Consider the following 15882-nt stretch of genomic DNA (forward strand, 5'->3'; position numbering starts at 1 on the left):
TGGAGTAATGCAAATGTAATTGGAGCAATGGGAGCAGCAATGGGAGCAGCAAACTGGGAAATGTTCGAGATATCCCAAGCTTTCCTCGATCAAGGCCCTGCCATCGGCTAGCGCTTGGGAAAGCTTGAGATTTCCCCGAGCCTTTCCGATTGCCGGATTTAAAGTTTTCTTGGGAAGCCATCTTTCGAAGTGTGATCGCCGTAGGCAGCATGGAGAAGGCACTTGCCACCCCGCTTGGGAAAGTATTGAGGGGCGGCATGGAACATATTGGGAATCTCAACCGACGCGTCCCTTTTTCGGAGCTGATCCCGAGCATTTCCCAACCGGAAAATTGGGGAATGGTTGTGATATCCCGGGATCGGACCGAAATCGCTAGCTGAGTGACCGATAACGATGCCAATAAACGGGTCATCGCTGGCATGTCTCCGTTGAAGTGAAGTCTTTCGAGTCGAGCCATACACTGCGTGACTGCCGGTAAACTCAGGTTAGGTACACTGGCCACACCTGTACTAGACTGAACAGTAAGGAACTGTACTGTGTTACATACACACGCACATATAGCTTTCAACCACAGTGCGACAAAAACACAGATCGATCCGTGGCCTGAGTCCTATTCATTATTGAGCATGAAGGGGGTGAAGACTGCAATTGACCTTCGATATACCAGGGGGTACAGGTTGAACGACGTTATACAGTACACAGTAGTTCTGCAGTCAAAACGCGACGGTTGCTGCCCTCACAGCCACACGGCCACTCGTGGCCATGAGCAAAGCGTGCAGTGGCGAGTTTTGACATGCAGCTGGTGTTAACCTGATAACGTCATGAGGCAGTACCTCCTGGTTTTGAGGTTGATTATTGCCAGCATGAGACATGCCAACTCTCATGGTCATGGGTGACATGGCGTTACACAGCGGCTCCCAATCCATCCGCGCACCGGAGGGACAATCATGTTACAGACAGGGTACTCTACCATCAGACAACCAAAACTTAAGACTCTCATGTTCTCTCATCGTAGTTAAATCAACCTAAAAGATAATCGTAAGTTCAGAGGCCAGTTGCGGCAGCGAAAAAAAGTCGAGCAACAGTTCCCGAGGTATAGAAATAAATAAACCCCTAAGGCAACTTTCATGCCCATGTGAAAACACTTTTTTCAAAATTTTCACCGGAGAGGTTTTGCGAAGGACCCTCAACTCTACTGAAATAAGCCACCGACAATACTGTCCCACTCCCACTGCCAAAGACTGCGCTGGGCTCTGTACCGTCCTCTGTTCTGCATACTAATATCTTCGGTGTGGTGTGTCACACTCTGACCGTGACCGGACGCGGTGAGCGCCGGCCGGGCGCTCGGCCACGGTGTGTGGCGTGTCACGCTCTGACCGTGACCGGACGCGGTGAGCGCCGGCCGGGCGCTCGGCCACGGTGTGTGGCGTGTCACGCTCTGACCGTGACCGGACGCGGTGAGCGCCGGCCGGGCGCTCGGCCACGGTGTGTGGCGTGTCACGCTCTGACCGTGACCGGACGCGGTGAGCGCCGGCCGGGCGCTCGGCCACGGTCTTCCGCGCTCCAGTCCAGGGTGTTCGGACACTCGAGCCAAGTCGGATCATATGAGAGGCGCACGCGGCCACCGGGTCCGATCCCGGTGGCACAGGCGAGTGCGGCAGTGGATGAAAGCCGCAGAAGGCCCAGTCGGCAAGAGTAAAACTAACTCGCGATCAATATCAGGTCGAAGCGCAGTCAGCGTATTTTGCTTATTTGAAACAGACGGTGGAGGGGGGTGAAATGGTGGTGCAGAGATATTTTTCGGAGAAGTTTTCGTTAGCGGTGCGAGACGGCGTCTAGGGCTTCCACAGTGACGCAAATCAGTGTAAAGTGCGCACGTTCATATCTACCGGGGGAGGGACGGGGAAGAGTACTATCAGAGCTTCGGCATCACATCAGACTGCATCAAGGATAACACTTTTACCGTACATGCGTTTCTGCGATGTTTGGTGCCGGTATTTTGGTGTTGGACAAAAGAAACGTAAGATTTAAGCACATGATGTCTTCGACATCCTCACCACAAAGTTGCCGTCGCGGACCGTGGCTCAAAAAGTCAGTTTGAGTTGATGGCCTTGGAGGGGGTTTTAGGGCGCATCGACTGCTGTAGGTTACGCAGCTTGATGGCCTTGGAGTACATATCTCTCCAGATAACATGGGCCTCGTCTGAGATACAAGCACGGTAGATTTTCTCCAAAAAAACAAACAACTGTTGGAAATTTATTGCAGTCAGCCTTACTACAGTTTTCAGTCTCCAGTGTGTCTTCTCGGATAAGGCTTTCACATGTCCTACGTTCCGCTGTCCCACTAAAAGTAACAAATATGATAAACAATGAATGTACTGAACTTAGATCCCAGGTACCCTAAGCTCATGACATCTGAGGGTTTTTTGTTTTCCTCTCCTGAGAGGAAGTGCTACAAGCTTATTTGTAACATTGTTGCTAACCTATCGTTCCGTGTGTATCAAGATGCAACGCCGAAGGGTCGCTCTGTCAAGCACTCACATATTCATTAAACGTTTTTGGACAGCAGACACACCAACTTGACGTAGACCTGACAGCACGGTCTTCAATTACCTAAGTTTGTTCAGATAATTCTATTAAGTGTTGCCAGTACTGCCTACAGTCAATTTTGTAAAGCTCAAAGATGACGTCGACCAGAAAGTCATCGTTTTGTTGTCTTATTTGAAAGGAGATGGGTAAAATTTAAATCCCCTTCAGATTACTTTCAGTGTGGCCGATGCAAATTGCATACAGTTTTATCTCTGAAACCATTTCTCGGATTTTGTTCGTTGTTACAGCTGACTTTCGACCCTCCGATATAACCACATTAACTGATAATTATGTGATTAAAATATGACGGTTTTATTTTTCGAAATTTTTGGTTGTCTTGTGGAAGGTTCCAGGTGTGCACAATGTGGGCTATTGCGTGCAGCCGTGATTGCATGGACCATGCCAGCTCGTGGGAAAATGTTTAAACTTTTTTAGTCACTCAGCATCCACGTCACTCGTGACGAAAAAGGCCTTAAAAATTATTGCCTGACTGACTCGGTACCGTTGTATTACCTGACTTACAGCATTGTAATGTTGCACCTGGTGACAGCGTGGCCAGGTGCAGCAAATGATTACCATACACGAGCAAAACCGGCTGGTGGCGAAGTGAACATTTGCCACGCGATCCCCCCGCCAGGGTGGCTCCGCCGACGGAGCAAGGTTCAGTCGACTGACGTGACGGCGGGCAAAGGAAAACTCTGATATGTGCATGCATGTAGGCCTCCATGAAACAAGCTTTAGCATGTGTGAATATGTGCTTCCATCAGGATGTAAAAATGCGATATTTCAATAATCTGGTTTTTGTTGCATGATCGCTTTAGGGGTGATTTCTACAGCTTCCTCTGCCTTGGTCAGGCAATAATATAAAAATGGAATCCAGGCACGAATTCACAAGACCAAAATGGGCAAGTGATTATCCAGAAAGCTATTGTTTATTAAACGTAAACCGCTTGAAATATTATTTTTACTTTACTGATTGCCCAGGTTAATACCATTTTCAAATATATTTTCATCAGGCTACCATAAGGCAGTAAATACAACAGGAATGCAGGTAGTAACTCCAAGCTTAAGGAGTGCTATCAGCATTGCAATTAAATTATCAGAACCACTTGACTGCAAGAGTGGGGACCGTAACAGCTAACCTGACGTTAGCTTTGTGTTGCTCGTAATGCAGATGTTGTTCGCGTTTTCTCCGACCAGAAACTTGATCGAAGCGTCAAGCTGCGCCGTCAGGCGTCCCCAGTGCGGCCAATTCCAGCCGCTCCCACTCTCGCTGACCCGCCTGCTGCTGAGGACCTCGGCTCCGGCGGCGCCCGGGCCGACCGGCACGTACCGTGGCTGATCCTGCACTCCTTCTTGAGCCGCAGCCGCAGCGGCAGGCCCCGCACGCGCCGTCCCCGTCGGGTCGTGATGTCCAGGCCGACGGTGAACCGGACGGCGCCCGACACGTTCCCCACACACGGCAGCCCGATCGAGAACGCTGCCGAAGACGCCACATGTCAGCTGACAGGGGGGATGGGGTGCGAGCTGCGGCATCACCGCGGCGACGAGGCGTAGTTTTCAGCTGCGCTAGGGCATGCGTGACCCTAAATTTCCGTTCTAGTGTGCGCTACGGAGACCCAGACGCCGTAATGAAGATGCTTGGGCCTGACCACATGAATTTATCTAATTTTAATGCGCATCGGCTGCAAATGGCCGTGTAGGTCATATTTTCGTACATGTCGCTCAATCAATACAGTCTAAACTCATCTCAGACAAGGGGTAACGATTCGGAAAAGCAGGACATGATAATGTCAAAAGTAGATGATGGGTACCTAGGTGGGGGGACACCATATTTCGAAGTTAGTATCAGACCAATTACACTTACTACGAGCTTTTCTCGGGATGCGTCCCGTTCTGTCCACAGAGACGCTGGGCGGCCGTAGCACTGCAGTGTCCTCTGACGTCAGCTCGAAGAAGCTGTAGTTGTAACGACGCCGCCCAGAGCTCCACGTGAAGTTGACGTAGCCAACCTGAGCCAAACGGTGGGTGGGTCAGGCTGGGCGACGGAAGCAGCGATCCGAGGAGCTAGTAACATCCCATTGATAATACATATAATGAGTACCTCACGCACATAGAGAAGCAAATTAAGACCCTCGTTCAAACCACATTCAGCGCCCAAGATTTATTTCGTCATGCTTAGCGTCGTTTTACTATTCCGTTAGATGCGTTTCGTAGGGAGACTGATTCCGCCACCGCAGGGTTTGTTCTGCTTTTGTGCCGGTGACTCGCGAGTACCTCTGTTTCAACATCGCGGGTATTCTCTTGATGAACAGTCATGCTGTCCTTTAGATGCTTTGTTTGCCCCAGTCAAGATCGATGAGACCAAGCCCACATTGGCAATAGCTCATCCATGCGCTGTAAAGACTAAATCGGCTTTTCTATATTTGGAGCAAGCTGGCTAATGACCACGACGGACTGGCCCTTGGAGTTGCTAAGATAACCTCAGATGACTACTTTGGTGTGTATCGCAGACGTGATGAAATTCTGGAAGGCATATTTTCGACAATCAGCGTTTTCATGAGAGCTTTAGCTTTAGGCCACAGTATATACCGCTGTACTTTGGCAGGCCATCGCCGTAAAGGGCCGGAGTAAATACTTTATGATGTGGGGACTGGTAGCTCAATTAAGTTGAGTCGAGTGCTAGCTCCCATCTCTAGCACACAATTCTACAATATCACCCATGCCGTCAAGCGACACACAGCTGCAAGACTGAGATAGAGAAGACTGGGCGGAAGGGCAACGCGGTCCGGATTATGGTGCTTGCTCACGGCTTACATATATACTTGTCGTTTGTTTCCGATGTGAGAATTAGGATGTGTGATGGATTGAAAATATAGTTTTGCGGTCTAGTCCAGTTTGCAATCGCCTCAAATCGGTGATAGATCACCTCATCTAGTTATAAAAAACTAATAATATAAACGATTTATCGGAAGCAATGGCAAAGTACCACGAACCAGTGCGGCGTCCAACCGGATCTCTCAGCTCATGACGGCCCCATCGGCGGAGAGCCCAAGGTATAATCGAGCTTCTAGACTGCGAAGTCTGACAGCCTTTGGCCGCGGCTTCAAATCGTATAACTCTTAACCCTGGAGCCACACAGTCACGTATGCGCAGTGAGTGTGTGGGTTGGCATCTAATGAACATGTGGACGCATTGCACGACTGGCGAGGAGAGGAATCTATGAAAAGTTGGTGGTCGTATACCGATGTGAACAAAATTTTTCTCCAGCATGAGCGCGGGAGATGGAGGGTTTCGGGATGAGGCGGAAATTTTGAAGCATCTAGGACCTGAAATTTGGCGGTGCACAGCGGAGAGCAAAACAAAGACCTCTGACTCTGCTTCCACACTGAAGGAGTTCCCTCGGCTTAGAGTCCAGCCAGTTTGTCAGCTCATATCAACAAGAAGAACCGCAGGCGTGCGGCTTGGACAGGAGGATGATGGTCAGGAATTTTTAACAGCGCTTCGGCTGCTCAGGCTATTCGGCGGGCTGTGCAGTTGGAGGAGCCTCGCGTGCTGATAACATCTATCTGCAGTTAACATTAGCACTAAACGTCGCGGTGCATGGATCAAATAGTCTTTTACCAGCCAGTTTTGAGCGTAGCTTTCCAAAAAGTGACGGTTGGATCCTTTTGCAGTGTATTACTTCAATGCCATACAAGCAATTCATCAACTCAAAGATTATCAAAAACTTTACGAGGAGGGCGTTAGGTTGAGCAAAAGTCTCCAAATTTCCCTCTTAAATAGTGCTCTTCTATACGGGAAAAAACGGCGAGAATTGCAATTCGTTTCCGCAAAAGCAGTACTGATTGATTTGTAGACGTTTCACATTGAGGAACATCGGACTGAATCAAAGCATATCAAATAATTGTACCTGTCCCTGCTGAGGCATATAACAACAGCACTGAACTTGCTGTCAGCTTATCCTGGTGTTTCGCAAACCCACGCCGCGTGAGAGGGCAGTTAGCAAGGTGATGTGAAATGAACATGCCATATTGAACATGGCATTCAGCATCGGTGGCTTGATGTAAAGGCTTGTGAATAGCCTTGCCGAAATGCGTTATATTCTACGGGGTTCTGCAGGGTCATAGCCGCTCCGCGAACGTCATTATCATACTGCAGTTCGCGTATGCCTGCTTACATGAAATGACGTATCCTCCTTTTGCATTCTTTAGACGGGGTGCTCGCTTGCGTGCAGAAACAACCGCAAAATATTAACGCCCGTTGTGTATGGCATGGGATCACCAGGTAATAGTCGTAATCTTGCAATCTCAGGACGCCGTTGCAAATGCAGCGTTTCCGTTGCAGGGAAAATTTGATTCCCTAGCTCTACGAACAGCTACCAAGCAATAAGGCGAATTACGAGAATTACCACAAGTTGATAACGTCTGACATGCAATTAGCACCAAAGTATTCAGGCAATCACTGCTGACAGCTAACTGCCAATATAATTCAACGGTACTGCAGTTAAAACTGGGACGCTGCAGCGAGACCAGCAGTAGGCCGCAGCGAGCAAAAGGGACTCTTCAGGCTTCATTCTCAAACATGAAGCTATCATGTGCCCTTCATTTCCACTCCCAGACGCGTATCTCATCTGGCTGCCGCCTGCCGGTCGACAACCAGACACAAATGTATATTGTTCCGGGCTTGAATCCGGGGCCTCACTCGGCGAACAATCGGCGCGCGGTGTTGCGGCGCCGCTGCGGCCGCGGGCGCCGCCGGGCCGGAGTGTCCGCTCGCCCGTCCCCTGGCGGCGGGGATTAGCCGGGCGGCTCGCGTGTACGCCGGCAACAATGCCGCCCGCTAATCCGCGGCGGCCGGCCGCTCGGCGACTCCCGCTGACAGCCGGCGTCGATACCATCTGGGCTTGGGGGCTGGGTGTGCACGTGCGGGACGGGGTGCACCGGCGGCGGTGGCGGCCCCGGCGCGGCCGGCTCACCTCGGCGGGGATCGTCGGCAGATAGCGCTCGAAGTTGGGGTCCATGATATGCGGTAGCAGCCGGCCGGCGGTGATCACCGGGATCTGCATGTGGTAGCCTGGGGCAGCGAGAGGTCATCAGCCAGTGGCTGGACAGGCGATGGCCCGGCAGCAGCGCTGTCCGAAACGCCTGGGGCGCACAAGGAATCGCCACCTAACTACTGACTCTCGAGACACCCCGCTGATGGCTGATAGATTGGTATCGCCCTGGCGGGATGTAAAAATAGACGAGGATTTGCACACACACACGCTGAAAACAACCGCGAATAAGGCAGGGTCCGGGCTGCCCCTCATCAGCCCCACCTGCTTCCACTGGCACCCCCGCCAGGTGTACCGATTAACTGTCCCCGTTGTGCTGATTAACTCTTCACGGTGCCAAGGCGCAGACAGGGACAAATTGAAAGGCGCGAAATCAGTGGACTTGGAGATGGGTTCAAGAACATACGGTTAGCGTGAGCTGTGAACTAAGTGCTGCACACAGTACGATTACTCTAATTACGCCGAGACTTCGGCATAATTGTAAATTGTGATCACGTTACTCAGGAATAAAACAGCTTAACAAGCCTTACAAATTGCATTGCATGCACTTTTACGCTATTTAGGCACGATGTTCGATGTAATCAAATTAACTGAGTCCAGGTTGTATTTAATTTCCAACAAGACAGCCACCATCACAAATGTCGTCCGAAACAGCTGGCACCAGTGACGAATGCTGACGTCGGTGTACCTGAGAACTGTTCGATCTGCTTGGGGTCGATCCAGAGCGCAAGGTCGTTGGAGTGATCGCCGCGGTGGCGCCGGCCCCTGTCCGCACTCTCCGCCTGCCGCTGCTGGCCAGACCTCTGCGGCTGCCTCTGTCGGCCGGAGTCGGGAGCGCCGGTGGCGGCTGGCGTCGACTGCCGGCGCGGCGTGGCCGGCTCGCTGGGCCGTCCGGGCGCCGCCGTCACCTGCGTCTGACCTGACTGCGCCTCGCCCGGGCTGACCCGGCTGACCCCGCAGAGAAGCAGCAGCGTCAGGGCCAGCTGACGGCGGGTCAGCTCCATCAGGCCCGACAGCAGCTGCCCGGCACAGCGGCGGCCATGTCAGCGACGGCAGCCCAGCGTAGCAGCAGTGTCAGGGAGGGTAGTCTTACTATGGCAGCGTTAGGGACAGAAATTAAACACGGCAGTAGTATCAACAACAGCGGTCCAACACAGACACAGCCTCAGTGACAGCAATATGATACGGAGTTGGTGCCGGCACTGCACTCTAACACAGCGGCGATGTTGTGGAAGCAGCACTCCGCCGCATCAGCGGGCAGCACTCCGACGCATCAGCGGGATCAAGATCAGCAGTCTAAAACACCAGCGATGTGTATTCCAGACACATCAGTGGAATCAAGATCAGCAGTCCAAAACAGCAGCGATATGTACTCCAGACGCATCAGCGGAATCAAGATCAGCAGTCCAAAACAGCAGCAATGTATATTCCAACGGAGCAGCGGCATCAGCACGGCCGCCAAACACAGCACACGTGTCGGCAACATAACAGGTACAACAATAACAGTTGTGCAACAACAACAGGGCCAGTAATAACGTTCTGCTCTGCAGTGGCGGCAGGAGCAGTATTCCAACATTACATCAGGATCAGCAACAGTGATTTGCTAGAGAAATGTTTTGTGGACGGCTGCTGCACTTGCCTCAACCTACTGGAGCCACCGCGAGCTGTGGTGCGTCGCCGGCGGTGGCATCGCACCCACCCCGTCGGCCGAGTCCGACAGAGCACTGCGTCAGGGGAATAGCAGTGGGACGCAGCAATAGTGTCAGTGGAGTAGCAATGCGACGGGGTGGCAGTACCGTGAATGAAGAAACATGCCCGACATAGCAGCAGCTTCAGGAGTGTCACCCCAGCCCAGCAGCGGTATCGGAGTCAGCTGCCTGAGTCCGCAGCGGTGTGAGGTATGGCAGACGTGTGCTCAGTATGGCAGCGATGTGAAATTGAGGCGCGTCAATGAGGGAGAGTCAGTGAAAATCTGGCCATGACTTGAAAAAACAACGATAACAGAAGACATAGCTTGGTCCATATCAGAGCCAAGATAAAAAAACATAATTGAAATCAGTTATATCAGGCGATGTAGCAGCCAGAGGAGTAGCGACAGTGATTTGTTGCACTCACATGTGCAATGCAAGGCTTGTTATCATTTAGTCGTGAGAGTGAGCTTTTGTTCTGCTGCCACACGTGTGGTTGTTTCTGTAGGCATGCGTGAAGAAAATCTGACAGGCAGAGCACGCCGGGGAGCGCCATCACCATATGGTGATGGCGGGGAAGGCCTACTCATAAGCTGTCGCTACTGGGCACTACTGGGCAGAGTACGCCGGGGAGCGCCATCACCATATGGTGATGGCGGGGAAGACCTACTCATAAGCTGTCGCTACTGGGCACTACTGGGCAGAGCACGCCGGGGAGCGCCATCACCATATGGTGATGGCGGGGAAGACCTACTCATAAGCTGTCGCTACTGGGCACTACTGGGCAGAGCACGCCGGGGAGCGCCATCACCATATGGTGATGGCGGGGAAGGCCTACTCATAAGCTGTCGCTACTGGGCACTTTGCTGGAACCACTGTACTCGTGGGTTGCATGTTTTAGCGATTGTGAACGGAACAAGTATTTTGTTCGAAATGTCGTGTATGCCTCATGTGGTCATCATCACAATTGTCTGCGAACCTCACGCAATTACGAAATGAACTTAGGTCTCGCTGTGGTTAACTTCACAGACTACGGCACCCAATGGTGTAATCTCTCCCCACACTTTATCACTGGAGCATATGCCTCCAAGCATACGGTTGTTTGTTCTGGCGCAGCGGCAGCAAGCGAAGTCTGGAAATGCCTGTCTTCTGCATCACCGGGCCCTAGTCATTTCATCAATTTGGCACGCATCCACCAATGACGAATAGCAGCATTGCACCACTGCAGGGCGAATGTTTGCAACCGCAGTGGCCTCAGCCCACCTAACAAGACCTGTCTAGTCCTGCCCTGTAAATATACGGATGATATCACGCTTCTGGTGGTACCTGCCACTGATGAAATGCAGTCACCCGAACCGGCGTGGACGCCTGTGACGCTGAGGTATGGGAGTCTATCTGTTTACCGCCATCCACGAACTGCTAGTCTGTCATGCCAGCACCAAGATTCTCTTTCTGTTTATCACTGCACACTCCTGCAAGGACGTCGCTTCTTCGCACCCTGTCTCACTAGCTGCGGAGATAAACAGCCCGCCTCGGCGCCCCTCGACCGTCATCGATCGCCTCCGCCTCCCTTACAGCCTCCTCCTCTCAGCGGAGCGACACAGAGGAGCCCGAGTGACGGCTGAGCCGGCCGTGCTGCTGCGGGCCCGGCGGGCACCGGCGCCCATGACGCACCGGCTCGGGCGCGCCTCGCACCACCACGGGCCACGTGACCCGGCTGTGCAACACGCCGCGTGACTAGCCGGGCCGGCCGGCGCCGCTGCTAGCGGCACGGCGCCGCCGGCCGCCGCCGGCCGTAGTTTGACTGATACTGACGTGGTAGCGGCGAGTTCAGGTGCAGTGGCTCGGCGCGGCTTTGTGCGAGACGCACGGGCGGCGGCGGGCGGTGACTGGCGGCGACGGAAGCCGCGTGTGGAAACGCACCTTACTTAGCACGGTGGCGGCTGCCGCTGGACGGCGCCCTCAGTCGCACCTGGTGATTGACATTATGGGCTGGGAGTTCTCATGTTCAAAACACGTACCTTCAGGTATAACCAGGAGGCACTGATTAAATTACAGTATCAGGCAATCATTGGCCATACTGAGGAGACTAATTAGCATGCTGGTCAATGCCTCACTGCCCGGCAAGAACGTGTCCTCTCTCCTGATCTGTGCCACTACTGGCCACTCCCAGCTCACTTCCAGCTCCTGCTGCGGAAACGTCAGTAGCTGAAGGCCTGTATTGCTTATACGGTGTTGTGGTCGGTTCGGCTTTACAGAGACATTGAATTCTTAGTTGTAGAAATGTGGGCCGCCTCTGCGTGGGACCTAAGCGCCGGTCTCCCGCAGTTGTTGCTTTGTCAACTGAAGGGTTTGTATTTCGCTCCAGCTTTGAATACTGCCAACAGTATTGTTAGTTGCCGTGCGTCTTGCAGTGTGATCGCAAACTAGAAAGCTTCGCCCAATTGCAAGCTTGCTGACATCCTTTTTCAAATACACGCGGCCGCCTTTATATGATGGAGTACTGGTAAATGTTTCGGTGGAAAACGAAACGTTTGGTATTGTTTTTGGAAATGTCGGGAGCCAGGAGCTTAATGCTTTTCCAAGCCGCTTTTCTTTCTGAATTATTGCGTGCGGTTTTGATGCCCAGGTGCATAAGGCTCTGAGACACGCGGGGCCTAAATGCAGGTCCCACAGAGCGGCACGGGGGTTTCAAACTTCGACCGATCGCTTTTGTAATTTCGCAGTTTTGCAAGCTGCAGAACTAATTGCGAGTACCTTTAATTATTCGTTGTCATTGCAGGTGCCTGCTCCCACTCAATGTTAACGGAAAAGCCCACTTCGCTTATGTGCGTTTTTAACCCACCTTGAGGGGTAAGCTGGAATGGTTGCTTCCAAATCGTTTGGTAAAACAAATCCATGGAAATCTAGTGTTGTTTATTTCAAATTGGTTTGGAACGCAATCTATTATTAATTACGGGCATGTGCATGTTGTCCTTATTGGGTTTCTATGATACCTCGGGGACATTAATTCAACATGCGTTGGTTGTTTACTGCTGCTAGCACCATGATTCAAATTGCAACCAGTCGACGTAAAACATGCTATATACCCAACGTTTGATATCTTGTACAGCCGATTGTTGTTGTGGGAGTTAGACCGGAAGACGGAGGTGTGGAAGGCAACTACACGATGACGGTACTTGTACAAAGAGCCTGAGATGGTTCCCCCAGTCTGGAGAGGGATGAGTCATGACGGATTCACCCTGATATACTTGCATGCAACAAACGTTTTCAATATTCCGAGGAACACTTCATCTCCCCCCATCCCTTGCTGAGAACAGTTGCAAGTCTACCAAACGCATGGCATGGCGAGAATTCTCGAAGCATCAATTGATGCCTGCATAGGCATTGAAACAGGTCTATGGTCTTGGCCTAAACTCACTCGCCTGTAATGCAATGCAAGAGGACATCATCACGCGGGCTACGAGTTCTCCACTAGCACCAAGCACGGGACCCAACTGTCTTTGATGTTGCAGACATAAGCACAAATATGCGGAAACGGACTTCCGTTTTACCGCCAGATCAAATACCAATGCAATCAACTATGCAGCGGGGTGAGCGGTTCAATTTTTGTTGCTTTTTGAAGCATAAATTCCATGCAAGTCCTAGCCTCTCGTTTGTTTGGTCCTAGGGATAAACCACAAAAAGCCCTTCGTAGAAACACATTTCATTTTTCTGATAATCCCTGAAATAGGCCAAGTATCATGCGGCGAGGTGAGCCCCACCAGTCAAAACGTTTTACGGCGACTGTGCACCTTCCCACTGTTAAATGAGCCGGCTATAAAATATAATTTATGAACGCGGCTACAATGTACGTTAATGCCGTCTAAAACAAAGAAGATCATTATTGGCGAATTATGGCCATGAATCGGTTGTTAGGCATGTCTGTGCCATTAGACGGCGAGCATGAAGACATTTGAGCATCGTCCGCCGTGGCATGACGCCAGTCACAGACCGGTCTCTTTGTAGCGGTGTGGGGAGCAGGCACGGGTGGGAGAGAAGACCAGGGGACCTCTGCTGCGCACCGCTTCGTCAGCGTTTACGTGGCGCCAGCAGCCTCCGCTTCGCTCGCTTTCGCGCCGCGACCGGTGAACGGCGGATCACACCCGCTGAACGGGGGATCACACCCGCTGGGCCTGACCCGGGGAGGTAATGGCTCCGACCGATGTTAGTACTTGCCCCTGAGAATGCCGACATCCTCGTCTTCTTGGGAAGTCAGGCACTGATAGTACGTGCACATGTGCACATCACATGGACTGGCGCTTTTCCCACCCCAGAGAATGGTGTCTGCACTCCTTCCTTCCCTAGAGAGTGCCCTCCCCTCCTCCGAAAAAAACAGGCACTGACACTCCTCGAACCATCCCAGAGTCGTGCCGGAACCGTCCCTATCCCGGAAAAAAATGCCGACACTCCTCATCGCACCAGAGAAAGGAGCCGACCCTCCTCCCCACCCTTTAGAAGGACGCCAACACTCATCTCCATCCAAGAGACGTGTGCCAGCACGCCCTCTCTGAATAGAAAGGCGCTGGCACTCCTCTTCCCCCATCCACCGACCATCCCAGAAAGAGGTGCCGACACTCCCTCGGAGAGACAGGCGCCGACATTCACGCCTCCCTTGAGAGGCAGGTGCCGACACTCATGCCTCCCCCGAATACCAATGAAGCGGTAGTCCATCACTGTGCCACATTATGCAAATCAATCCACGCCAAAAGCGTGGGAAACCGTTGGCGCAGGCTGTTTTGGCCGCGTCCCCTGCTACGGTCGCGGCCAAACAAGCGGCGTCGTGTGGGTGGCGTCTTGCCGCGCGCACCGACTGGGATTCTCGCGATCGGCCGCCGTCATCTCGCGACCCGAGCAGACGGCTTTCCCAACTGGTCACAGGTCAGAGGCGGCTGCCTGCTCTGTCTGCAGGTCAGGCCGTCGAGTGCAGTCCAACCTGTCTGCAGGCCCCTCAGCTGGGCTCTTACCACGTGATCAGGCTTACGACGCAGCAGTTACCGCGTGATGAACGGCTTGAGCCAGGCCCCGCATTAGGCCAAGTTAATTTAATGCCATCCATCAAAGAACTTTGCAACAAATGACAGTGTCAATTTTGCGCCCGGAATCCGACAGAGGCAGATCGCCGGCGAGCACGGAAATCGTCTGCACGCGGGCGCGAGAGGTCCGAAGCCTCACCTGGACCCGGCCCGCGACTGCAAAACAGCCGAGCGGCGGCGGCCATGTGTCATGCCGGGCGGCGGTGACGCCAGAGAGGGCGGACGCGCGGCTGAATTCATGGCACCGCGCCGGCGTGATATCACCGCCGGACTGCAGGCCGACCCGCCCAGCTGTCTAGACGGGCAGCGCGGCCGTCTGCAGCCCCGGCTGGCCGGGGCTGCAGACCGCGTGCCGAACGCCACCGGTTTCACAAACAGAACGGTGATCCTCGGGACACGGCGCGGCGGCGGCAGGGCCGCGCGGTGCGCACCTCGCGACGGCGGCGGCAGGGCCGCGCGGTGCGCACCTCGCGAGAGGGCCGACAGTGCCGACTGCAGGCGGGCGGTGTTTGCCCCTGGCGATCGGGTGGATGCCGCGTCGGCGAGACCGAAGTCACAGAGAAGGAGCGTCCGGTTCACCGCCGGACGTCATTTTCACTCTGACACACAGTCGGCTGTCAGCCTTGTCGCATTCCGCATAACAACTACTCACGTATTCTCACGTATTCTACCACCGTGCTGTACAAGCACCTTCCGCTCATCTTCTGAAACATTGTACTCGCTATATTGCACCAATATACGCCCTCACGACCCTTAACACCGCCACATTTCCGTCTCACCTGGCCACGGGTCGCGGATCCAAAAACTTCCCGCTCGTCCTGCTCTCCAGCGTATCTGACTCACCTATCTCTCAGTGGACGAGTGCATTGGAGCCGCGCTTTGCCCATCCGCAGTCAGCTGTCCGGCACAATCTGCCGCGGGCGCCGACGCCTACCCCCGCTGACCCCGCGCAGAGGCACCACGTGACGAGCGCGGCCGGAGCGGCGCAAGCATCCACCGCCTCACCTGGCGCACGACTGAGCGGCGGCGGCGGCGGTGGCGCGGCGGCGCGGCCGCGCTGCCGCGCGCCCAGGCCAGGCCAGCCCCCTGCCGGCCGGCCGCCGACAAGTCACACAAGGGGTACAACCTGTTGGCAGGCCCGGCAAAAAGCCGGCGTACGGCCTCGAAACGGCCCGGTGCGGCGGCGCGCGCGCCCGCGGAAGGCGACGCGCCGCCTATCTGATTAAGTAATTACGCGGCTGGTCGGATGGCTTTATTCGGGGGCGGCGCCTGCGCCACCCGCTGGCGGCGGCTTGGCTTGGCGGTTATCTGCAGAGGGGCTGTCTTTGGGCTGCAGAGGGGTCCTGAATGAGAGCCGGCAGTGGACTGCAGGGGGCGCTGAGTGCGAACCGACTGTAAATGGCTGATTGGTGCTGATTGAGAGGCGCCAATTGGTCCTTGGCGTAGGCTGCCGGGTGCCTTCGGTTGAATGCACT

The 15882-nt window shown here is 53.7% G+C and overlaps 1 protein-coding gene across 2 annotated transcripts in view; it reads right to left on the reverse strand.

Moving 5' to 3' along the window:
• The window catches only part of LOC119111941 (protein shifted), a 50719-nt gene extending 35318 nt beyond the window's left edge, over positions 1-15401 (reverse strand). For both annotated transcript variants that reach the window (XM_037235824.1, XM_037235826.1), the window contains exons 1-5: positions 15251-15401; positions 8333-8663; positions 7567-7664; positions 4456-4600; positions 3922-4068 (exon numbers count right to left, since the gene is read on the reverse strand). In XM_037235824.1, coding sequence (XP_037091719.1) covers positions 3922-4068; positions 4456-4600; positions 7567-7664; positions 8333-8648 — 706 coding nt within the window. In that variant the 5' untranslated portion in view covers positions 8649-8663; positions 15251-15401. The remainder of the gene's footprint in view (positions 1-3921; positions 4069-4455; positions 4601-7566; positions 7665-8332; positions 8664-15250) is intronic.
• Between the last annotated feature and the right edge of the window lie 481 nt (positions 15402-15882).

Source organism: Pollicipes pollicipes, unplaced genomic scaffold (assembly GCF_011947565.3).
Source record: "Pollicipes pollicipes isolate AB1234 unplaced genomic scaffold, Ppol_2.1 Scaffold_7261;HRSCAF=8764_pilon_pilon_pilon, whole genome shotgun sequence".
Taxonomy (NCBI): domain Eukaryota; kingdom Metazoa; phylum Arthropoda; class Thecostraca; order Pollicipedomorpha; family Pollicipedidae; genus Pollicipes; species Pollicipes pollicipes.